We start from the raw sequence: 26,265 nt of genomic DNA on the forward strand, positions 1-26,265 counted from the left end.
CTGTCCTGCTGGTAATAGCTTATCTAAAGTGATCATCAGGTGGGCCATTTCCAGCACAAATCCAGGTTTTCTCACCCTCCACCCCCCCACACAAATTCACTCTCCTGCTGGTGATAGCCCATCCAAAGTGACAACTCTTTACACAATGTGCATGATAATAAAGTTGGGCCATTTCCTGCACAAATCCAGGTTCTCTCACCCCTCTCCCAAAAACCACACACACAAACTCACTATCCTGCTGGTAATAGCTCATCCAAAGTGACCATTCTCCCTACAATGTGCATAATTAAGGTGGGCCATTTCCAGCACAAATCCAGGTTTTCTCACATCCCCCCCACCCCCATACACACACAAACTCACTCTCCTGCTGGTAATAGCTCATCCAAACTGACCACTCTCCAAGTTTAAATCCAAGTTAAACCAGAACATCTGGGGGGGGGGGTAGGAAAAAACAAGGGGAAATAGGCTACCTTGCATAATGACTTAGCCACTCCCAGTCTCTATTTAAGCCTAAATTAATAGTATCCAATTTGCAAATGAATTCCAATTCAGCAGTTTCTCGCTGGAGTCTGGATTTGAAGTTTTTTTGTTTTAAGATAGCGACCTTCATGTCTGTGATTGCGTGACCAGAGAGATTGAAGTGTTCTCCGTCTGGTTTATGTAGAGACTGTCCAGTTTGACCAATGTACATGGCAGAGGGGCATTGCTGGCACATGATGGCATTTCATATTTTGCAAAGTTATCAATGAAATCCTAAGGGCTGTATACTTTACAAAAAGTTGTGTAAGTTCTATAGAAGTAAATGGCTCAAGTTCTCACAGTCACTAAGTAACGTTTCTCATGTTGGTGGATATGCTTCAAGTTCTGGATATGCCCAGACTTCCTGCTTTAACCTCTCCCTCCTGGTCTATCTAGGGTTGCCTTGTTGGCCACCTCAATCTTTCAATGGCAGTGTGTGTACATCCTTTCAGATCGTAAAGAAGGATGTGACTAAAGCTGGAAGAGAAACACAGACCATAAAGTTATTCTAAATGTATAGACACCAAGGTGGCAGGCATCCTAGAAATAGCTGAGATACATTGGGCAAGAGAGGAAAAATCCATTAAAAATGCCTTACATTATATAACATGGAGGAAAACGTTTTAATGCAATACACGTCACAATATTTTTCTTACTGCCCTCAGTCTATCCATGAATCTGTAACAGGTTTCCCAAAACATAGACTCTTCCGAGATGTTTAGGCCTCTGACTCCTAATGTAAACCTGGACGCAGTATCATGGTAAAAGACTGGATCGTGTTGAGAATTTGTCACTTTGAAATAACTGCACATAAATAGGGCTGTAACTTATTACGCTTTTATGAGTTACAAATATTAAACTGAGCCTGTGTTTAGAAACAGACAGATGCTCAAACTAATGCCTTCTGCCCGCTTCTCAGCTAGTGGTCCGATATTTGACTCTTCTAATTTTTTCTAAAAAGAAAAGGAGTACTTGTGGCACCTTAGAGACTAACCAATTTATTTGAGCATGAGCTTTCGTGAGCTACAGCTCACTTCATCAGATGTTTACCGTGGAAACTGCAGCAGACTTTATATACACACAGAAATCATGTATATAAAGTCTGCTGCAGTTTCCACGGTAAACATCTGATGAAGTGAGCTGTAGCTCACGAAAGCTCATGCTCAAATAAATTGGTTAGTCTCTAAGGTGCCACAAGTACTCCTTTTCTTTTTGCGAATACAGACTAACACGGCTGTTCCTCTGAAACCTAATTTTTTCTAGCTCAACTTTTCCACCAAGGACAAGGAGATTAGCTTGTTAATGTCATTTATCTTTCTTGCATCTCTGAAAGCAAGATGGGTCTCAGACTAGGTTTTATGTACAACTTTAATTGTTATTTCAGTTTTTTCCTCCATTGTTTTCCATAAGCCTTCTTCCCAGCGAGAGCCGGTTGGAAATTTTCCATCAATGTTTTTTTCTGTGGGAAATGTGTTTTCCACCAAATGAAAATTTTTTTTCCTGGGAAAACTCCGATTTCTCTATTAGAGAAAATCAGCATACTTTGTCTTGTGTCTCGACCCAAAATGAAACCATTTTGGTTTTTCAAAGGCTCGTTCACCTGCACATCTACCAATGTGATATATGCCATCATGTGCCAGCAATGCCCCCCTGCCATGTACATTGGGCAAACTGGACAGTCTCTACGTAAAAGAGTAAATGGACACAAATCAGATGTCAAGAATTATAACATCATAAACCAGTCGGAGAACACTTCAGTCTCTCTGGTCACTCGATTTCTGATCTCAAAGTGAGTATCCTTCAATAAAAAAAACTTTGAAAACAGACTCCAACGAGAGTCTACTAAATTGGAATTAATTTGCAAATTGGATACAATTAACTTAGGCTTGAATAGAGACTGGGAGTGGTTGAGTCCTTATACTAAGTGAAACTATTTCCTCTTGTTTATCTCCCCCCTCCCCTCCTGCCCTCCCCCCCCTTCTTGTTAACTCCTGGAAATGTGCTGGAAATGGCCCACCTTGATTGTCACTTCAAAAGGTTTTCTCTCCCCCCACCCCACTCTCCTGCTGGTAATAGCTCATCTTAAGTGATCACTCTCCTTACAATGTATATTTTTTTCATGGTCTGTGTGTATATATAAAATCTCCTCACTGTACTTTATGCATCCGATGAAGTGAGCTGTAGCTCACGAAAGCTCATGCTCAAATAAATTGGTTAGTCTCTAAGGTGCCACAAGTACTCCTTTTCTTGTTGCGAATACAGACTAACACGGCTGCTACTCTGAAACCTGTCATTTTGGGGTCAGTTTGGCGTTAATGTATGTCCCCTTCAAGTGTGGTGCCTACTGGAAGCCCTATAATCCTATGGGCCAAAGTCCCTGGCCAGACTTTTCTCCCATGATGCATCACAGCCTCCCCTTGGCTGAACTGGCATGGGAGACGTTGTCTGGCTGGGGAGCTGGCCTATTGGGAAGAATGAGGCTGGATATCAGCTGAATGACAACTCCTATAAAATACTGTGGTAGCTCAGGACAATGGAGTTCATTGTCAAACTGAGGCAAAATTTGGCTTGACAAAAAAACCCAGCCTTTAACAAACTTAGCTACTAAGTAGAGTCCTATGGGAACAAAATATAAGGGATAAAGGAGGTCAGGAGAGCTGGTCGTTTCTCAATGAGACCATATTAAAGGCGCACTGCAGATACAAAAGAGAGAAAGTAACAGTAAGAAGCCACTATGACTCCCATCAGGAGCTCTTTAATGACCTGAAAATCAAAAAGGAGTCCTACAAAAAGTGGAAACAAGATAGATTGCTAAGGAGGAGTACAAATGAATGGCACAAGCATATAGGGACAAAATGAGTTAGATCTAGCAAGGTACTTTAAAGAATCTTATTGTCTTAATACATTCGGACCAAGAGAAAGATGAAAGAAAGTGTATTCCCTCTCTGTAGAGGGGAAGGACAGCTAATAATGATATCAAGAAGGCTGAGGTGTTTAACACTTATTTTGCTTCAGTCTTCACTAAAAAGGTTAATGGTGGCCCCTACTCAATGCAATATTAACAAGGGGGTAGGAACACAATAGGGAAAGAACAGGTTAAAGAATATTTAGATAAGTTAGATGTATTCAAGTCAGGAGTGCTTGATGAAATTCATCTAGGGCACTTAAAGAGCTAGCTGAAGGAATCTTAGGACCCTTAGCAATTATGTTCAAGAACTCATGGAGGACAGCTGAGGTCCCAGAGGCCTGGAGAAGGGCAAACATAATATCTATCTTTAAAAATGGAGAATAAAGATGACCTGGGGAATTATAGACCAGCCAGCCTAACTTCAAAACCTGGGTACATACCAGAGCAAATTATTAAACAATCGGTTTGTAGGCACTTGGAGGATAATAGGGTTATAAGGAATAGCCAGCATGGATTTGTCAAGGATGCATCATGCCAACCTAACCTAATTTCCTCCTTTGACAATGTTACTGGCCTAGTGAATAGTGGGGAAGTGATACAGGCAATGTATCTTGTTTTTAGTAAGGCTTTTGACAATACTACATGCCATTCTCATGAGCAAACTAGGAAAATGTGGTCTAGATGAAATTCCTATAAAGTGGGTGCACAATTGGTTAAAAAAACATACTTAAAAGAGTAGTTATCAAGAGTTTGCTGTCAAACTGGGGATGGAGGGTGGCAGTCTAGTGGGGCCCTGTAGGGGTCAGTGCTGGGGCTTGTACTTATTCCATATTTTCATTAATGACTAGGAAAATGGAGTGGAGAGTATGCTTATGAGATTTGTAGAGGCCACCAAGCTAGTAGTGGTTGCAAGCACTTTGGAGGACAGGATTAGAATTCAGAACAACCTTGAGAAATTGGAGAATTGTTCTGAAATCAACCAGATGAAATTCCATAATCACAAGTGCAACGTACTACACTTAGGAAGGAAAAAAATAAAATGCACATCTACAAGATGGGGAATAACTGGCTAGGCAGTAGTACTGCTGAAAAGGACTTGGGGGATCACAAGTTGAATATGCAGTATGTCAACAATATGATGCAGTTACGAGAAAGGCTAATTTAATTCTGGGGTGTGTTAACATGAGTGTTGTATTTAAGACACAAGAGTTAATTGTCCTGCTCTACTTGGCACTGGGGAGGCCTCGTCTGGAGTATTGTCTCCAATTCTGGGTGCCAGACTTTAGGAAAGATGTGGACAAATTGGAGAGAGTCCACTTGTGACATTGATTAGTTGTGATGTCACACAACTGTGGCTTCATAAGTAATCATAGGAATCTCCTTAATATAGAGGAATGGAGGAAATAAATCACTTAACATTTAATGCACAGATCATTTCTAGCACACAGTGGAAAGGAATCTAGTGATTATGAAAAGTGCTGCAGTTGCAGAACAGATGGCATGGCACTGCCTAGGCTAGCTTTTTACACGCCTCACCAACGTACTGGGTCCGTGAGAAGGTAGGTCAGTGTGTCTGCCCATTTGGCCCTGACCAAAAGGAATAAGCTGTAATGTCTGTAAATTGAACGAGGTGCTGACTATAGCCATGCTGTTCTTGGGTTAAAGATTTTCTGGTGACCAGCCTATGTAATTCACCTGTCTTGTTCGTGCTAATGCTTTAAAACAATTCCTTGTAATGTCTTTGGTTTTTCTTTAATTTCTCCTTACTTCTGTGCTTTTTGACCTGGCTGGATCCATAAAGTTGCCTCTGTCTAAACCAAAATGATGAGGCATTTAGCATTGTGTGGGTCAGAAAGAAGATCCTCCTGCAAAACAGCCCTAAGGATTGAGCACAAGTGCTATTCTAATGTTTGCTTGCAAGATGATATTCACAGAGCAGAAATCCCCAGTCACTGTGCAGTTGGGTGCCTTATCAGTCTTAAGAGTGCTTTGTGGAGTCCTGTGTAGCAATGCAAGAGTATCACCCCATCAGAGGGCAACAGAGCGGCTTGTTGGAATATCTACTTTATGGTGCTTTGGAAGAGAGAGCAACATTTATACTGCAGTAAATGTTTGAACCAGAGAGAAGCTGCAAAGTAGCTTCTACATTTCTTGCTGTTGTCTTCAGATTGCGCTTTGTGTGAGGTTTATTGCTGTAATTTTAAGCCTAACTACACACTATAGTGCAGATGTTTCCTTATTTGTGACTTTCTGGATATACACAGTTACTTACAGTCAAGAGATCAGCAGATGGTGCTGTCTGTATCTGATCCTGATCTTTGTGCCACATGCGAGTAGCGTATTGCCCTTGATGTTGATAGAAGTATCTGTTTTAAGTATATGGCTCATTTGTGCCAGAATCACAAAGTAAATATAGGGTTCAGAATACCCATAATTCTTTGTCTCCTGGAAAACCATTTTTAATCCTTGCTATGGCCAGAGCTGCCCAGTTTTGCTCATAATTAAATCCACACAAAGTTCTGTTTGAGGCCACTAAATTATTCTTTTACAAAAGCAACTTTATATGCTCAAATGTTAGGAAATTCTCAGTTGTTTAGTAACTCTTTAATGCACAAGCTGAGAAGAGGTCTCTTTCTTGTAGTTATTTTATGGAGGAAAAGATGATTCTTCTATTTCCCAGTTTGGGACCCAGTTGACTCTAATATCTTTTGCACAATGGCTGAGATTATTGGGAATTGGATGTCTGTGTCCCCCAGGCATCTTTGAAAATCTCAGCCAAAGTGTCTGAAAGCAGTGTTTCCAGAATCTACATGATATGGGGATTTAACCCAGAAAGCAATGAAGAATGATTATTTTTGCAGAAGGCACATAATAAAAGTGGGGTGTTTGCTGATGAGGTGTGACATAGCATGCCAAGATTTACTAAAATGCGTTAGCCGTTGTGATTCAATTCCCAGCATCGCTATTAAGGTCAAGAACAGCAACCCTAGTATTCAGAAATTGTTGCTAGCTAAGCAGAACAACTCTTGCCTTTTCAGAGGAGAGAGAAAATTGTAGCAACTTTATATTTTTAAGCCTACATCCACTGAGGCTTTAATTTATTAAGAGCTTTATAAGCCAGGTCAATAGGGGACCTAAAAACTTCTTGAACTCTGGAGAGGCATTGGTGTTGCATAGGGATGCTGTCATTTTGAATTTCAGATAAATACTATGCGGAATAGGAAACCTTGTGGCATATCTCTCGGTATGATTGTAACTGCAGCAATTGGGCTGCTCCTGCTCGAAAGATAAAGGATTTTTTTTAAAGCTCTAACTTTCTCCTATTTCTTGCTGAGTATTTTACAGATGACTAAAGGTGAGCCAGTGTAGACCCACACAAAGCCCTGGAGGCTAAGATGCATAAGCCCCGAGAAATTAAAGTTGTGAGTATATAAGAAACCACCTCTTCCTGTGTCTTATCCCAACAGTTGAGACCAACCAATGAGTGCTTGATGGTTCCAAATGGTGGTGTCTTGCTCCAGCTGAAGTCAATGGGATTTTTGTCATTGGCTTCAGCGGGAATAGAATTTGATGGTAGATGTTTATCTGGGGTTGGGAGGAAGTGTGTTCTCGGTGGAACATATTTTCCTGTTAGTCCCTAATTGGTGGATCTTCCGGTGCATCGTGAGGCCCATCTACTTGAATGATGCCTTGGTTGGGGGCCTGAAGCCGTCACAGGGGAGGAGCTGAATTTGAGTTTTCCCATGGGGTTGGTTCTTGAGCTCCCTGTAGTTGACATGATCTACCTGTGTTTTAGTGTGTAATAACTTTGCACATGAAGCTAGAGGTTGCAGCTAATGCATCTCATGCAAGAAATTAACAAATAAACACGAGAGCTAAGTATTATGGAAGTCAAAGGACAGATGCAAACGAAGAACACAGGACTGAAGAATATTATAAAGATTGTGGATCAGAGATGGGGGTTGGCTAAGTTTTGTGTGTCTCTTTAATGAGTTGTCTTAAAATTGTGTTTGGACTAGATGGCTCCTGAGATGGGTAATGGGATATGGAACCCTTCTTGCCTATGTTAGCAGTGAAAGGGTGTTAGCATCTGACTAGTGGCTTTTGAGGCTGCATGGAATGAGTTGATGATCTCCATCTAGTTAACAGCAAATAAGTCTCCACATCAGAAAACCCATGACCACCCTTGGCTCTTGGTGGTAACCTTGTCAGCAGAGAGATCAAGGATTGAATAGGTATGGAGTCCTGAACCGTCTTGTCTTTCTAGGTCAGGCTTATTGGTGGGGCAGCATAGGGAAGCTTGCGTTGCTGCGTCCCATGCTGTACCCATTCTCTGGATAAAGAGGATTTCAGTCCCCTGGGCTGTGAATCAGGACCCTTTCATCAGTACTAAATGAATTTTAGAAAATTCTCCCAAAAGGGAAAACTCTAGCTTTAAGTATGCACATACGCTGGGTCAGATTCTGAGCTCACTGTCACCAGTGTAAACCCATAGTGGTGTTCCAGATTTAAATGGGTGTAGCTGAGACCAGAATTTTACTTTCTGTGTCTGGGGAAGGAAAAAAAAAAGGGGGCGGGGTGCTTAGTCTAAAAAATGCATTGCTGAACTAGGCAAGCCAGCGACTTTGGAGGAAGAATCAAGTCAGTGATCCATCTTGGCTCTGCCAGCAGCAGCTCCAGGCAAACCAATGCAGAGTAATAGACACACATAAAAGAGGAATGACCCAAACTCACTATTATGAAAAGGAAAAAATGCCCAAATAGTCTCCAGTTTTCTTTTCACTTAGTCTCATCAATTGACAGTTTGATCCACAAAAACAAGGCTTATTGTGGCATTTCTTGTCTATTGATCAAAGGTGTTTTTGGGGTTTTTTTTATAACCATTAAAATCAGTGAAGCTGAACTTTCTTGCCGTCCTCCCCACCCCCAACACTGAGGACTGAGCCACTAAAATATACTGAAAGACTTCCATTGACTTTAGTAAGCTTTGGATCAGGGTCATGCATATTATCTGGTTTAGAAATTACTTACTATACATGAGGGTTGAGTGAATAGTAGGAAAAAATTAGCCCTGAGTATTTGTTTCACTTCTGAAGTGACTGTTGATCTAAGTCGGGATGGGCAAACTTTTTGGCCTGAGGGCCGCATCTGGGTATGGAAATTGTATGGTGGGCCATGAATGCCTGGTGGGAGAGGGGGACTGTATGGGGTGTAGCATGGGGGGGGGGGCTATATAAGGGATGTTACTGAGGTGGGGCGAGCGGGGACTCATGGGGCGTGGGGGGGGGGTTCTATAGGGGCAGTACTGGGGACTCCTAAGGGTCCTGCTGGCAGTGTCACCAAGGCGGCCGTACCAGGCACCATCACTGGCAGAGGCACCCTAGCTGGGACGGGTGCGGCCCCTGGGCGGTTTTGAGCCTCTTGAGGGGGGGCCGTAGGAGACCGGGAGGGGATTGGGTGTGCTGCCGCATGGGATGGGGGCTGCCACGTAGGGGCAGGGTTCCAATCCCGGAAACAGCACCGTGAAATCGCACCTGCGCAGTGTGGTTCTGCATGTCGGAAGATGGTGCTCATCAAGGGAATTGTGAGTTGGGGCTGGGAAGCCTCCGACCCTGCTCCCAGGTGGGAACTCGAGGGCCAGATAAAAACGTCTAATGGGCCGGAAGCAGCTCGCAGGCCATAGTTTGTCCTCCCCAATCTAAGTGTATTGGTTACTTTTTTGTGATCTCTTTCCATGAGCATTCTAGTGCTTGAGATTTACTAGCCCAAATCTTAAACTTAAATATTCATTTAAAATGGTTGGTTTGACTGTAAAATATACAGTTTGCTCTTTGTTGGTTAGTTGCATATGTCAGCCATTCCAGGAAGAGAAACAATACCATATGTCTTGTGCAACTAGCCAGTGCAATGCAGATTGTGAATGTTTGCAGTTCGTGGTTCATGAGCAATCAGCAGATCAGGTTCTAAGTACTGAAGAAATTCATGATAACTTTCCAAGAATGAACAAAGTTAGAACTCAAAGACCAAAGTAAGGGCTAGATCCTCACCTGCATGAGAGCTCTGCACAATGCAGCCGAGGAGATTGGGGCTGGGGGAAGCACTTTACCCATCTCAGGGGCTGCTGGGTGCCAGTTTGGTTGCTGGTGTTCATTAGAGTAGCCCCAGGGATGCTCCAAATTGCATTGGCTCGTAATAGAAGAAATTGCTGCAACATGCTCTGACTATGCCCCCTCACACCCTGGGAGAATCTCCAGTTGCCCATTTTTAGAGCAGCTTTACAGCTGCTTTGTGCTACCAGAACTGTGCCCACAGCATCAGCCAGAATCGGACTCAAATTGAGGATTTTGTGATCTGTTTTGTGAATTGTTCACAAAAAGAAAGTTTCACCTTTTAATTTAGCAAATTATTCCTTGCCAGGAATAACTATTTTGTTACTTGAACATTAATACAGACCCATCAGACACAGAAGGAATACAGCGCTATCAATGTTACAAAAATTACCTTTTTATGAATCTACACTATTCTACAGTGTGGACTTTTTACTTGAATCAAGCAAGAAGCAAAATAAAACTGTAGCCTTCGGCAAGTGAAACCTAAAAATCCACATGATTTCTTCTCAGTGTGCTATAAAAACACAAAATAAAATAAATGCACTATACAATACTTCAGTAATGAATACACACTTCTAAAATAAGCAAGGAAATAAATAAAATATTTACATTTCAAGTACAAAATCTTGCAGTTGAATTCACTATGAAGAAATCAGTTTATTCCTTTTAATTGTTACCAACTAATGTTCATGTACTCCTAGCTGGCAACGTCTTTGGATCCAGAACATTAGAACAATATTTTAGGTACATTATTTAATCTCTGAATTTTTGCCCTTTAGGCCAAAGTTTGAAGTTGTTTAACATCAGGCAAAAATAAGATTTTTATGGTGATTTCATTTAACTAAGAATGTTAACATGGTAATATGATTGGCCCCAAGTATGTTTGCTTCATATCTCTCCTTTGTGGTGCAATAAAAAGAAAATCAGAAATTGATGAACCTTAATTACTAGAGTTGAGTGAGCATAGAAGTGATGTCTCAGGAAATTCAGTAATGATCCCCAACTGCAGCTGAACAGATGTACTTAGATTAGCTTATTGGCAAGTAGCTATTCTTTTTAGAATATATTTAGTCAAATATGGGTACTTTAATGGCGCTTTGGTGTTTCTAATCTGTAGGTGTACACTGAACTCTTGGTGAACTCCTGCGTTGGGTAACTCTCCTCATATTGGCCTGGCCAATGCAGATTTCTCTTTGTTGCCTTCTGATCCCTATTCTTTCACTCTGCCTAGGTGAATTCCGCAGAGACTGGAATAAGCTTTGCTGCGCCACCTCCTTTTCAGCACAGTTAAAAGTTAATGCTATGCCTACGTTGCTCTTCATAACTCGGGAAGTACCATCAGACGTGCCATCGAAACATCTACCCAGAGCTATTTCCTTGGCTATGCTAGGGTTCTGGTCAGTGACTGTGTAGATTCCATAATTATGTCCAAGAGGGTCAAGAGGTGCCAACATTGTGTACTCATCTGACTTATTATTTACAGCAAGGGGGAGGTGGTTCACTAGATATTCCTGGAGCATGCTATTAACACTTTCTCTGTAGCAGTTTCCTTGGGGAATGATTCTTACCAGTGTACGGTCCACGCGGTCTTGGTCATACAGCATGCCACTGCACTTAAATTCCAGGCACACTGTCGAAAGGTTTGATTGCTCCATGTCTCGAATGGTGCGCACATCTCTGATGCCGTAAAGCTTGCCGACTGTGTACGGATGCGTACCACCCATGTTGCGAGATCTTATGTTCACCTCTTGGGGTCCATTAATTTTTACTTTCATATAGCATGCCCTATACTCCATTGGGTTGGGCCACCATCCCTGGTAGTCTTCAGTCCAACTCATTGGGTCATTTTCATTGAAGGGAACTGTATTGTAATCATACCTGTCTCCTTCTACTCTATAAAATCTGAAATGAGCGGCACTGTAGTGTGCTTGCTCACATTCTCTTAGGTTTTCATTGGCATAAATGGGGCCATTGCTCTCTTCTGCAGTGCTCAGACTTGGTTTGGCCACCGTGATACTGAAGGCAGTTTTCTTAATTCTAGGATCCACGTGATCTGTCCTCCTGTAGTTGAGCTTGTTGAGATATGGCTGAGGGACTCCAATGGCGTTAGGGTTGAGTCTGGGAGAAGAGGGCACAGCTTCAAGTTCTTCTCCTCCAAGGCTTGCCAGGATATAGGCTGAGTAGGCATCTGGACGTTGCTCATCACAGAAAGCTGGTAAGCAAGCCCCGTTGGGACCAGTGACTGCGCTGTCAAAGCGTCCCCATGCTCTAGGGTTGGATGAATAACCTGATGTGGGCTCCATGTTTATAAGGGAAATCACAGCCCCCTCAACTTGTTCGCTTGGCAGAAATCTCTCACTTCTATAAGCTCGTACCTTGACGTAACACCTTCTGCTCTCTGGGACATCCAGGTTGAAGAGCCTCCTCTCTCTGATCTCCATGTTCCCAACCAAGAAAATTCTTTCCTCCCGTTTGTGACGTGTGCTTTGGTCAGGTTTGAAGTCCCCTTCTTCCTCCCATAATCCTGTCTCTGGGTTCAGTGACCAAAGCTTCATCTGCTGCAGGTGTTCTGGTATCCTGATCTGTGTAGAGTCGAGGTGAACCCTTACCTTCCCTGCATTAAGAGACTCGGTGGCTGTTTCATCAGTGAAGTCCACGGAAAACATGCCATATGTGTGCAGCGGGAGCATGTCACCTTCCTCATTTATGTAGTTCAGGTCACTTTGTGCTGCCGTAGCTGTTGACATATTTCTTGGGTCCAGGAACGTAACACTGGCTTTCACTTTGCCTGTGTAGAGTTCACCATTCTGCCTATAAAACGTATTGGGAGGAATTTCTAGTTCAGCTATCGGATCATCCCCTTCCACGTCTCCTAAGGGAATCGTGTTGGTTTCAGAGGACACTAACGTAACGGGGGCTTTCTTTCTTAGTAACTTGATCTCGTGAAACACGGCACCTCCCTTTTTGTTGAAAGGCAAAACTTTAGTCGTATTCACAAACCTTTGTAGGCGGTCAACAAAAGTAAGAACCAGCCTCTCTGTGTCTGCTGGGATGTGGACGGAGAAGGTTCCCTTGTAGCCAGTCATGCCGATTCTGTTGCTCCCTATGTATATATGGCCAAACCTCATTGGTTCACCGTTATCTGCGGCTGTGGCTGTCCCCCGGACTGTCATCTTGATCTCCGTGCACATGCTACAGCCACATTCCACAGCAACTTTAGTGGGAAGGGCATATCCACTGCACGATATCTCTCTCGCTTCCATTTTGGAGACCCCGCAGCAGTAAGCAACTCTGTCTTTGCACTGGAGTCCTTTATCTGTCTTTCCAGCGCATGTGTTTGCTGGACATTTACCAACGTCATAGTAGAAGGAGTTAGTTGCGTTTTGGAAACAGTCATGCGGGAGTCTGATGAAGTAGCTTTCAGGTCTTGGATTGCAGGAAGCTTCATCGCGTGCTGTTAAAATAGATTTTGATCAATGAATGTGTAGATATTTCTGCGCTGCTTCTTGCCACATCTGAACCCCTCCGATATTGATAACCATTATTTCAATAGCAATAAGGTTTTTAAATTCAGAATAATTGGATGCGTTACAAGCTTCTGTTTAGTCAAGTGCCTCTGGTTCTAATTCAGCAATGCACATACTTAAAATATGTGATTAGGGTCTGTCTATTCAGAAAAGCACTCAAGCATGTGCTAACATCCCATTCAAATGAAGAATATCCTTTAGTTATTAAGCTTAAGCATGTGCCTGAGTGTTTTGCTGAATAGGGATGAACTTAAACATATGCTTAAGGGAAGGCACATGCTTAAGTGCTTTGTTGAATTGGGGCCTCAGCCCCAGTGTCTAAAAGTACTGAGATACTCCACTCATATGGCAGTGAGTGTAAAGGACAATTATTTTGGTTAGGTCATTAAACTGAAATTTGGTAGGTGATCCAAAGTGCACAAGGCTCGTTCTTTTGCGACTATCTGATATTGAATGTATCTTGTATTAATGTTCTAATAACGAATATTATTTCTGCAAAACTTGTCCTAAATAGCCTCAACATATGTGCCCGCTGATTTTGCACATTGGCAATTCCCAAACTTCTTGTAACATGCCTCATTTTCTTACCTATTACAGAAAGTTTAGCAGCTTGGGATTTCACAGACCCTGCCTCGTTGCTAGCCTTGCAGAAATACTCTCCTGCCTGGTCTGTGTTCAGGTTCCTTAACACCAGCTTGCTATTATATTTGTACACTGAGGAATCCAGCAGAGTTCCATTGTGGTACCTGTAAGAAACAGAAATCATTCCGTAGCCTGATTAAAAAGTCAAGCAACTTGATGGGGCAAGGAAAGGATGGTTTTAATGACTAATGCATTGGACTAGAATTAGAGATATGGGTTCTACTCCTAACTCTGCCACACATTGCTGGGTTGCTGTTTTCCCATCTGCAAAATTGGAATAATATTACCTAATGGAGGTGATGTGAGCTTTTAACTCGCTCTAATAACGTGCTTTGAAATCCTTAAGTAGAAGGCCCCACAGAAGAGCAAAGTATTTTTATGAGTATCCAGTAAATAAACTATGGTGGGGCTGTCCAAACTTTGACACTGAGGGATACATTGGCAATTCTCTAGGAGTCTGTAGATAGTCCTAGTTATAATTTACACTTACTGTTAAAATATATGCGAACAGCCCTAATATCTGCCTGTGCTTGTATTATCATTGATGGGTGGCTAGAACTCGCTCGTTGGTTGAGTTCACCAGCACTGAAACCAAAATGCCCAAGCATTCACAGAGACATTGGAGGGATATATTAGACCACTCAGAATTTTTCTGTGGTTTGAAAGCTTTTACCAGCAGACCATATCCCACCCCCATAGAAGGGAATGGGAGTCTTTCCAGTGACTCCTGTGGACATTGGACCCAGGCCGTCTGTGTATTGGAGATCTCTCTCTCTCTCAAACTGGTAAAAACTTTCAGACAGGGTAAAAACATTTAATATGACCATTGCATTATCAGTCTTTGGCTGGATTCCGATCTGAGCTACGTGGGGGTAAATTCAGTGATGTTAAATAAGCTCAGAATTTAGCTGTGGGTTTTTGGTATGCTAGGCTAGTCTGCGCTGAGAATTTCTAGCAATTTTCCTACCATGGCCGTTTGCCCACTGGTTCAGCTTCACTGTTGCTAGAAACTGTGGAAATGCTAGTGCATGATTTTTGCCACCATGTCACCAGGGTAAGATACATGGTGGTCAAAATGCCTTCACTTGGCCTATGGTGGTGCTTCTACCATTTCTGGCACATGGAGAACCACAATGGTGCTAAACTTGGTAAAAATTCTTAAAGTAAATCTAGCTTTAGCATAGCCAGCCCCCACAGGTTGTATCTAAAACACAGCAGACTGGAGAGTGTCTCCCGGCCACATTTGAAGGTTCTGCTGGAATAGGGGGTTTTTAAATCATTATATATTTTTTCCATACGAACTCTTAACTGCAGACTTGTACAAGAAGTAATATAGTATAAATCTTAGAGAAACAATTACTTACAACAATAATTTCCCATTCTATGAAGTCCTACACATTATTTGTGTCACATTTCAAAAATGTATTTGCTAAGAGGATAAGGAGATAAAAATAAAATATACACTACAGAGAAAATTACTCTCTGATCCATCAGCTTTACTGTATCAACTCATCACACAAGTTAAGGACCAGACTGTGAATAACACCTTTCACCATCAGCAATCCAACTAATGTCAATCTTTGGGAGTAAAGTACTATTTACGGTGTGTAAGGAGTATTATAACCTGGCCCTAAATCAGTAGTGTGCTTTGATTTAGGCTGCATTTTGGGCATCTTTATACTAAACCCTTCCTCAATAGCGAATTCTACAGGGGATTTTTGAGATTCCAAATGCAAATGACCGGACACACTATTGACTGGAAGCCCCTCAAGGCAGGGATGGACTCTTCTATGGTTTTGCAGCACCAAGCACAGTTGAGACATTTGGGCACTACCGTAATATAAATGCTTCCTACTAACAATAATGTAAGGTTTTATTGTGGTTCTGCAGAGGAACTCTTAAGAGCATTGTTGCATCTTTTATATCTGTAGCATGCTCAAAGGCAAAAAATAACTTTTGTGGGCCATCTTTAATTGCTTACCAGAGATATTGATCAGGGGCTGGATTCCCCACAGCTTTACAGCAGAGTATCACGCTTTGCCCTATTCTTCTCACTTTATCCACTGGATTCTTTATATTGTATGGCTTGTCTGTGGGAGGGAAGAAAATCTGTATTCTTTTCAGTTTAAAACCACAGTTAGAGTTGATGAATGTTAAAAGCAGGAGCAAACTACTAAGCAATCAGTGGATCATAGCAGTAAATTTTATTGCCAGGAGTCTTTGTAGTTACCTGCTCTTTTCAGACGCACGTGGATTATTGAGGATTTCTTGGTGCTTTCAGGTATGGGGACAGTCACAGTGGCGTATCTGGCCTTTTTTATTTTCAGAATGTTTTTGCCGTCAGGGCACACTCCAGGAATCCTAAACCCTCCGTTGCTATCAGACTCCGTTAACAATTTCAGATTCTCAGACTGCACGTAGACAGTAGCTTCAGCAGCCGGTGCTCCGTCTGCAAGGGAGACCATCCCATGCAGTACGTGGTCCTCACACATGCAGGCATCACATTCAGCATTCACGCGGCCCATGGAGCAAGTGAGGTTGCACTCTGGGGAAGGAAGGAGTGTAGGTTAAAATGGAGCATTCGGATTCAGTCTGATAATGCTTTCCGTTAAGGATCTTGAGTCTTACTTTAATTCAAATTTAATAAGGCAGATATAGCACGTGAAATAACTTTTATCCAAAACACATTTTTATTGATGATCTGCAACTGTGTATTAGAAGCAGATAGATTTAATGGCTATGTAGTCAATCACTTAATGAAAATTTATTACTATTGGTCACTACCTTGAAATAACTAGCTACTGCAAACATTCCGTTCTACCTCCCAGCATTGTACCTTGGGGAAATTTGAATCTAGATTTAGATGTGAACTTTCCAGCTTAGCCACAGATATACAACGGGCCAAATTAAAACCACAAATCCAAACGCTCTGAACACTGGGAAAGTTGGGGTGCAGATCTAAGTGTACATGGCATGACTCAGGTCCGTCTATAAAACTAATTACGTAGTTAACTCTGTGGGTCCAGTTCTGTCCTGACTTTAGTACACAATGGGAGGTACTGAAGGGGCATTCTCTGAGGACAGAATTAGGGGTCTAATAGATTAGCTGCAAAACAGTGAATCTCAACTTTTTCCTAAGGTGGACTACACCTAATAGAGAGTGTTTCAGGGAACCATCTCCCTTTCCCATCACAATGGCTCACACCATTTCTTCTTTCATTCACAATTGCTTAATTGCCTTGTGGCAACAACAGCACTATTAGGAAAGTATATAACGTAGTTTATCTACTTTTAATGTTACTTACCATGTGCTAATAAGAGGAGAGCTAACACTACGTAACCAGCCAGCAGACCACCAGCAAGTACGCTGCAGACTACCAGTGGTCCATAAGCCACAGTCTGAGTGCTGCTCTATCAGGACATTACATGTAGATGCTCCTTAATCCAAGAGATCCACAGCATCCCTGATGGAGCCCTGAGTGTTTCCCACATCTTGATACCAAAGCATCAAAATTGGGGGATTTTAATTTTAGCTCATCTCTGGAGCCCTCTGTTTAATCACAGGGTAAGCACAGCATAGACCACAGCATATGAATTCCCCATGCTTCCCCATCGGTGTACTTCAGTCATGATCTGACAAGACCACCCTCGGGGTGAAAGGGTAGATCAGGCTTTGTGGCTTATTCACTCCTGCCTGAGACTGGCAAGAAAGATGCTAAAACCGTACAGGTGGTTCCTGAACTCTAGTAGTTGGAGTGAGACTGTGACATTATTTCATGTAGGTAAAGGACATTGTAATCAAGTTTATATGAGCACCTGAACAAGAATGTCCAATGCAGAGTTGCCCTTCTTCAGTCACTTCATTACAGTGCAGGTCCAAGTGGCTCTCTGCCAGGCAGGTTCTGATACGAGTCTGGACACCAGTTTTGCCACATTCTGCTGAGCACGCACTCCATTTCGACCATGGAGACCAAAACCTTTTTGAATCTTGCGGCAAAGACCCTTGAATAACATCATTTCTGTGTTACTAAGATGCATGTTACATTTACTGCGTATTCTCTCTTGCCTGGGAAAAAGGCAGTGATTATTAAAAAAAAATTTAGATTTAAAAAAACCCAAAACATATTAATGATTCTGAGTAATAAGCTTTGAGAAGACTTTCAAATGTGCCTGACTTAAATCTGTGCAGGCTACTACATTCAGAATTGCTAAAGTAAAACTCAAGGGCAGTGGTTCTCAAATTGGGAGTCGGGACCCCTCAGGAGGTCGAAAGGTTATTCGGGGGGGGGTGTCGTGAGCTGTCTGCCTCCACTCCAAGCCCCGTTTTGCCTCCAGCATTTATAATGGTGATAAATATATTAAAAAACGTTTTTAATTTATAGAGGGGGGTTGCACTCAGAGGCTTGCTATGTGAAAGGGGTCACCAGTACAAAAGTTTGAGAACCACTGCTCAAGGGCAATAGATGCTTAGTTTTGAATGTCTTTGTTTTAAAGGAAATCAAACAGACCTTGTCACTTACATGGAAGGATATAAGAGAATTGGCACAAGCTAGTCCAATGACTCTGATAATTAAACGTTGTCTACAATAACATAAGTACATCTCCCATTGTGAGAATTGCACTTGTTTTACTGGGGGCAGAACAGAACCCTGGAATACCACTTAGCACTTACATAGCATTTTATGGTCAGATTATTTGCAGTGCATAATATGGTCTTGTGTGTGTTTGGGATCTTAAGACACTTCAGTTAAAAAAGTTACTAGAAGGAATTAATGTAATTTAAGTTGCTTGCTTGCAAAATACACGGTCTGCTCCAAGTGTTTAAAAATGAAAGTCACCGTGCCCCATAAAATATTTATTAGCACATTCTTTTAAATACATACAAATCTGCTTTTACAGAAAAATGTCTAAGCACCATGTTATACGTTCTTCCACCTATTGTAATAAACCAGTTAGAAGGTCAGGTTACCTGGTAGAAATGCAGACAGATGCCCAGCTAAGTGTCTGAATAACAATGTTGGAATATGAACCCCTTGTCTTATTGCACCTTAAAGACTAACAGATTTATTTGAGCATAAGTTTTTGTGGGTAAAAACCCCACTTCTTCAGATGCCTGGAACATGCATATGAAGTGGGGTTTTTACCCATGAAAGCTTATGTTCAAATAAATCTGTTAGTCTTTAAGGTGCCACCGGATTCCTTGTTGTTTTTGTGGATACAGACTACACGACTACCCCTGGATACTTGACCCCTGTCTTATAAAAACAGAAGTTTTATGTGGACTTTGGTGGCTGGAGAAGGAAAGCGAAGTACAGCAGCCGCAGAACTGTAATGGCTGGTTCGTCAAGAAGTGTCATGGCTTAAATGGACATTTTAAAGCTGTTGGTGCCTCAAATCCTGTGTTCTGGTTGGTTGATTGACAGATGATAGTCTCAAAAGATGACCGTACAAGTTAAAATGCTTTCTATGGGGTGAATGATAAATGGAGCCCTGTGTTTTATGCAGAAGTGAAATAGCACAAAATAAAACAAAAACCAAACATTAAAACAACATAAAATGAAAAACTCAACCCTCAGTGGAAGCTCCTGTATCTCCTGTCCTGTCGGCCTGGGTCTGGTGTATGGGGTTGCAGCATCACTCCGGTTTGGCCCAACTGCCACTCCATCATGAGGATGGGGGAATGGTCGGACCAAATTTGAGTGAGTGGCACTGTGACCCTGTGTGCCAGGTCACAATGCCTGGAGCAGGGAGCCGGAGCCAGGCCCAGACCTGCAGGACAGTAGCCATCACTGCAGGTCCGATGCAAGGTGGACTTGCTCTGCAACCATCCCCTCATGGCCTCCCAGCCTCCCCCAGGGGCAGGGCCCAGCTCCTTGGTGGAGGAATGGATAAAATAAAATAATATATTTCTGAGAAATAAAAGCAATTTCACAGGGCTCTAATTATAAGACCTGTTTTACGTCTGGAGCCCAGGTCAAGAGACTCAGGCTTGTGCTATTGTGCTAAAAATAGTAGACATTGCAGCTCGGGCTCTGAAGCTAAAGGAGGACAATGGGCTCCAGAACCTGAGCTCCAGCCCTAGCCGTAAAGTCTACACACCTATTTCTAGCGTCATAGTGTGAGCCCTGCACTGTAGCATTGATCCGGGCTCTGTGATGCACTGCCCTCGCTGTGTAGAGATACCCTGTACGTCCTCGTTGGATGGCATGTTGGACCTCATTTCTTTAAGAGTGACATGGTAAATATTAATTCCAACCCCCCAGAGAGCTGCTGCACTTACCTGTGGGACACAGGAAACGTATGGCATAATTCAAACAGGTTTTTCCTGCAGGCTGCTCCTTATTCAAACACCAGAATCCCTCCTGTAGGCTAGCGTGGACCACTTGGCCTGTCTTCTGGGCAGGAACCCAGTCTGTGGTTCGTGCTTCAATTCCCATGGGTCTCTCGCACATCTTATCCCTGAAGTAAAACCTGATGGCGTCTAAACGTTCGTGATCCCCGTTGCCACCTGGATGATCAACATTGAACCATGTGGTCCACTCCCCATGATCTGGATAACAGAAAGGATGCTTCAGTACTGACAGTCAGCTTTGGAGGCATGATCACCACGCCACTTTTTGGCTCTTGTTCCCATTTAATTTTCATCCTGAATGTTTTCTTTTTCTTGTGTATGTCCCCAAACTGGGACTGGAGCGTCAGGAATCCTGGATGCTAATGCCAGCTGTGCTGTGTTACCATGGGTAAGTCCTTTAACCTCTGTGCCATAAAAGGTGGGTATAATACTTCCCCAAGAGGGATGTATGAGACTTAATCAATTAATGTGTGCATGGTGCTTTCAGATCCCTGTTTCCAAGTGTGGTCAAGTCTAGAAGCTTCTGTTCTAAACCAGCGGTTCTCAAACTGGGTTGAGACCCCAAAGTGCGTTGTGGTCTCTTTTTAATGGGGTCGCCAGGGCTGGCATTAGACTTGCTGCGGCCTGCAACAGAAGCCGAAGCTTAAGCCCTGCCACCCAGGGCCAAAGTTGAAGCCTGAGGGCTTCAGCTCTGTGTGGCGGTGCTCAGATTATAGTCCTCTGCCTGGGGCTGAAGCCCTTGGGCTTTGCCTCCCTCCCCCCCACCTCCCAGGGTGGCAGGGCTTGGGCGGGCTCAGGCTTCGGTCCCCAATCCTGGGGTCATGTAGTAATTTTTGTTGTCAGAAGGGGGGTGTGGTGCAATGAAATTTGAGAAACACTGTTCTAAACAAATTTGTCAAATATTAGATATTTCCCCTTGTCATGAAACATGGGCTATCCCCAACTGCCATGTTAGCTCTAACCACAGGTTTGGTAACAAGAGTGAGTTTAACCACCAGTTTAAGGGGGAAACAAGCAGCTTAAATTGGCATTCCAGTTTTTGAGCCAATGCAAATCCTTTATTTGAAATGCAGGTGTTGCGTCCCTGGTTCTGTGCTTTTAGCTCATCACACATGGATGGTTCCTTCCCACCCCCACCACTGCTAAGAATGGTAATGAAGGGAAAATGGGATGGGAAGGTTTGGGTAACTGCTGTGAACGTCTGGCAATCCCTCTGCCATAACATCATTATTGTTCATCGCTTTCAGTATCTGCTGCAATTTAAATCCTAGTCTGTGGTGCCTGACATTAGGGAACATCACCTGAGGCATCAGGATATTTCCTGAGGATTAAGAAACAGCTGGGATGAGCTGATGGGCAAAGATGACGCTGTGGGTCATTAAATCTGCTTGGTTGTTTATCACTGAGAAATACCCTACGCGACTGTAGAAAGATAGGGGTTGTTTGCAGGGTGACACTGCGGCAGCTGGCATGTGCTCAGCATTGCTAGAGGATCTGTGCCTGGTGGGCTAACCAGTTACATTGTTAGGCTTATCTACCAGCATTGTATTTGGGCCAAGTTCGTGGCAGGGAGCTTATCAGAGAACCCACCCACAGCTGATGGGAGCATTAGATGGAATTTATCTGCCTTCTTTAACTCCCCAGTTGCAAAAATGCCACAGAGGTGCATTTCAGGGTGGAGCTTCAGGGAGCTGGGGACCAGATCCTCCGTTGGCTAAATCGGTACAGTTCCACTCACTTCAGTGGAGTGACGCCGATGTAGGGTTCTGGCTGGTGGTGTATACATTTTTGCACATAGGCCCCCTGGTTAACCCATGGCACCCACGCATAGCCCTGCCTGCAGATTATTCCCAGTCCTGGTGGGAAATGTCTAAATCAGGAGAGAGGGAGGGGATGCTTTCAGCTAGAGCACGGGGGGCACATTTACTCTGCTTTAGCAGCACACATGCACCTGTTACAAGAGCATATTTACATTGACCCAGAACTTGTAGGGGACCCCTGAGAAATTCCAGCCATTGATTCTGACGATGGTGGCTTGTCTTTTCATTTTGCTGGTCGTGTGGGGAGAGCTCTTAATTCTCTGAGTGGTCCTGGGGCTGGATGTTTTTCTGCCCAGCCCAACTTTCTCAGGGCACCTTCCTTCTGCATGTGTACAGTGTGGGACAAAGTCTCCTTGGAGAGTTCTTCTGAAGAGGCATTGTGTGCCGAGGAAAAAGTGTAGGGCAGGGAGCTGTCTATCAAACTTCTTCTGAGGACTGACACTGTGTGATTTCTGGTGGGGGAGGAGGGTGTAGTGAAACATTCAAGATATCTGTATGCATTCCTCCTCTCTGAGGAACCTTACGTCCCTAAGGGAAGTGTGTGAGGCTGGATTCCAGCTAGAAATATGGGCTGTGGTTGTATATTTGACCTTCACTATTCCAGGAGAGAAGCCAGAAGCATATTGCAGTGACAACCAAATCCTGCCAGAGGTGGGGATGAGTCCATTGTATAAGCACCTCATCTTGTTAAAGAGGTTGGATATTAAGCATGAAAAAAATAAACGTGCACAAAACGACCTCTGTCCCCACCAAGCAAAGCTTCTGGAGATGGAAAATGACTTACTTGCTAGGTTGTCCTTTACAAAGGGAGTGAGGGGTTTCTGTCTGGGCTGGATCCTGCTGACGGATTGCTTCAGGACCCTCTCACCTGGGGGAGAAGTTTACAACACAGGGAAGAAGAACATTTCTGAGGAGCGGCTGTTCCTAGCAATTGATTTTTTCCAAAATTTCTTTTAATGCACCCCCAATGTTAGTGCTGTGGGAGCGAGGGAATGGATCGATACTATGAGATAGCTGAGTAGCTCTTCAGTCACGTGATAAATTGCTGGGGATTCAAAGTAGTCATTGATGGTCAAAGGAAGTCTGTTCTTTAAAAGCTAGAAATAATTATTTTAGAAGCAGCCCTGGCTTTATTAATAGTCGATATCCTCAAGAATTTGCTTCTCTGCAATGGGTCTGAGCTGCAGAGTTTGGATTTGGGCTTTCCCAAAGCTGGGAGGTACATGAAGCCAGGGCTTGCTCGACCCTGCTCTGAGTTACATAGGGTGCATCTCCCACTGCCTTTAAAGGGAGCACCACCCATGTAACTTAGTGCAGAATTGGGTTTTGATTCAGCCACTCTAGACTTAGGGGCCTGCCAGGAGACTCTGATGTGGATCCAGTTCTCAGTGACAGTGTTTGGGTCCAGAGTTTCTGTGCACAGCCATCTCAGAGTTTCTCTTTTGCACCAGTAATGGTCTGGATAGAGAACTGCTGTGTGGCCCTCCTGAGCTACAAAGGGCCTGTGTCTTCGGTGGAATTTAAGAGTGGGCTGAAAACTTTTGTATTTTAAAATTATTTACAATGATAGACAGACCTCACAATATTCCCATCCCTGCCAAAAGCAGTTGGTCTGGGAATCTCACAAAAGAAACTCTTCTCACCAGGTTTCCTTTCTGACTGCAAAGCCGTGGAAATTCTAAGTGAACCAAGCTGCTCTGCAGACCATGGGGCCAAAACCTGGTCCCAGTGAAGCCAATGGCAAAAGTCCCATTGACATCGATGTGACCGGAAATGTAGTCCAATAATCAGTTTCTAGCACTGCTGACTCACCAAAATAACCCTTCCAAAGTGTGTTACAGATTCCATGTAACGGCTGCCAACTGCTTTGTTTTATTTAATGCTGCAGTTAACCCCAAAGGCTAAATCTTGAACACAGCGCCCTGCCTAGGATTGGGCACTGGGCTAATGCATAGGGGAAAAGAGGAAGGAATCCTCCCCGAAGACTGCAGCATGCTTCTCTGGCCCCATCTCTGCCCATACTTAGCCCAGCCCCAACTCTTTGATGTCTGCATGCTTGGAACATGCTTAAGATTCAGTAACGAAGGGACAATAATAGCCATGTGCTGCCTTAGAAATGTAGGGCTGGAAGGGACCTCCAGAGGTCATCTAGCCCACCCCCCTTGCAATTTGGGGAACAATAATCTAGTTTCCCTCCCAAAGGGATAAACTATGAGGTTTGAGGCTGAGTAGTTTAATCACACGTGGGCAGTGGGTCATTGCTGACTCTGAGTGAGCCATTAGCCCTGTTGTTGGAGATCAAACGTGTTTTGAATGAAATTTAGAACTGTTTAGACTGGAAACTCATGAAGCAGGAGGCAGGCAGGGATGGCTTGTAACACAAATGAGGAACTAGTTTATGACCAGTGTTGCGATTAGATATTTTTTAATTGCTTTCGTTGAGAGCTAAGGAGTTTGTGGGTGTGGACATGGACAACAATGGGATGATCTAGATTTGTTTTCCGTTGCCTTTTTCTTTAGTTAAATTTGTGCTGCTGAAAGGTGTCTGATGGAAAGTTAGAGCTGCTGGCCAGAAAATGGAAACCACCATGGATTTTCTCAAAATTTCATTTCTACTTTGTCAAATTTTAATTTTTTGCAGAAATTTCCCAGCCATCTCTGTTGACAGAGACTGAGATCCTGCCTCGAGGCAGAAGGGGTTATCTGCTCTATTTTATTGCACAAGCGGTGTAACTGCAGGCTTTTTAATCCACATTGCCCCATTCACATATTGATCCTGCCCTGGATACCATGTCTAAGACCATGTTGTCTCTGTGGATTTCAGCAACGGGCAGCCGATCATTGGTGTGCAAACTCCTAGTGTAGAAAGAATGAACTGCTATAAGCCATAATTTGCACCAATCTAATTTACTCCTGCTTGAATCCAGGGTAACCTGTATCAGTGCAAATCACATCTTCGCTGGTCTATATGGGGGGGCCAACAATTCAGCAGTGCCATTGATGGCTGCCTGCTGACGGCTGAAATTGGGGAAAATTCCCAGAATAGACATTGCCTAAGAGGCGACAGTGTAGTAGAGTGCCCACAAACTACACCATTTCGTCTGGGGTATGGCTCTCACTTACAATGTGCGTGGTCCTGGGTTCAAATATTGGAGCAGAGGTGGGAGTGAAAATTATGGGACTTTGATTAGGGAGGAAGGATGGTCCAGTGGTTAGGGGACTAGCCTGGATCTTGGGAAACCTAGTTTCAATTCACACCTCTGGTACAGACTTCCTGTGTGACCTTGAGCAAGTCACTTAGTGTCTCTGGGCCTCAGTTCCCTATCTGCAAAACTGGAATAATTGCCCTACCTCACGGGGGTGTTAAAGAGTGTGAGGGGATCGACTCCTACAGTGATGGGGGCCAGATAAGTAATCTAGATGGGAAATGTTAGCAGATAGTGCCAATGCACCAGTGATTTTTCTGACATGGGCAATTCCCCTTGGAATAGACCTGAAAACAACAGCTCATTTCATGTAGGCCATCAAACAGCTATCAGCAGGTGACAGCTTTGGGCCACAACCATAATGTTTGTTTAACCTTCACTTAGAACAGCTGTGGCATCCAGAAGAAAGAGTGAGAGAATCCATCCTCTTGCTGCGATCATCCTTTTCTTCACTGGCTGAGCCCCCACAGAGAATGGAGAGTCTTCAAATAATTTTAGTCCCTGGGTAGTTTCCCTAAATTAGGTCACCTGTGAAAACAATTTCAATTATCATGGGTCAGATCCAAAGCCCATTGAAGTCCATGACAATCTTCCCATTGATATCAATGGGATTTGGCCTAGGCCCTATGTGATGGTTCTCTCAAAGAGGTCCTGAAAGGCAATTCATCAAGGGCCAGATTTTCCCAGCCTTCCTTGTGTTGGGTAACACCTCCCTTCAGTTAGAGGCTGGGTGATTTCAGGCCTCAGCATGCTATGGCTGATGTCAGTGGGGCTCCTGCAAGACTGAAGTACAACTCAGCATAATTATAGATGGCAAAATCTGGTGCTAAAAGAGCCGAGAATGGCCTTGATTCCTAAACACAAGACTTGACCTGTCTGGTAGGAATAGCCAGGAGTTCTGCTCTGAAGACTATGTTCCTTGGAACTACTCCGTATGACCATTCTCATTAAATATACATTTACCAGTGTGGGCCAAAGATCGTCTTGGGTAAACAGTCCTGAGGTACAATGGTTAAGTTTTTACAGTATCCAATCATTTTTGGGCCCTCACAGTATAACAGTCTAGTGTGAGTATTGACCAAGCAATGTGAAATACACTCCTTTGCCACTTACACCCACCCTCCCTGTCTTCTGACCAACTTCCACTTGACGTGGCACTTGTATCACCAATGGCATCACTT

General features: G+C 43.4%; 1 protein-coding gene across 1 annotated transcript; it reads right to left on the reverse strand.

Annotated features, from left to right (window-relative positions):
* Window positions 1–10,080: 10,080 nt before the first annotated feature.
* CILP (cartilage intermediate layer protein) lies at window positions 10,081–25,525 on the reverse strand. The gene is made up of 8 exons (XM_073304337.2): window positions 25,459–25,525; window positions 22,663–22,746; window positions 19,987–20,256; window positions 17,523–17,708; window positions 15,937–16,251; window positions 15,688–15,796; window positions 13,653–13,810; window positions 10,081–12,991 (listed from the first exon to the last, which is right to left on the reverse strand). Exons 1-8 carry the CDS (start codon window positions 25,523–25,525, stop codon window positions 10,644–10,646), a joined length of 3,537 nt encoding a protein of 1,178 aa, XP_073160438.2. The 3' UTR covers window positions 10,081–10,643.
* Window positions 25,526–26,265: the final 740 nt, after the last annotated feature.

This window comes from Lepidochelys kempii, chromosome 10 (assembly GCF_965140285.1).
Source record: "Lepidochelys kempii isolate rLepKem1 chromosome 10, rLepKem1.hap1, whole genome shotgun sequence".
In the NCBI taxonomy this organism is placed as follows: domain Eukaryota; kingdom Metazoa; phylum Chordata; order Testudines; family Cheloniidae; genus Lepidochelys; species Lepidochelys kempii.

Coding starts and splice junctions, on each gene's coding strand:
- CILP (XM_073304337.2), bottom strand. CDS start 25,525: ATGATCGCAGCAAGAGGATGGATTCTCTCACTCTTTCTTCTGGATGCC. Junction 17,709..19,986: donor ACGTTTCCTGTGTCCCACAG/GTAAGTGCAGCA, acceptor ATGTTATTCAAG/GGTCTTTGCCGCAAGATTCA. Junction 13,811..15,687: donor GCCCCTGATCAATATCTCTG/GTAAGCAATTAA, acceptor TGTTTCTTACAG/GTACCACAATGGAACTCTGC.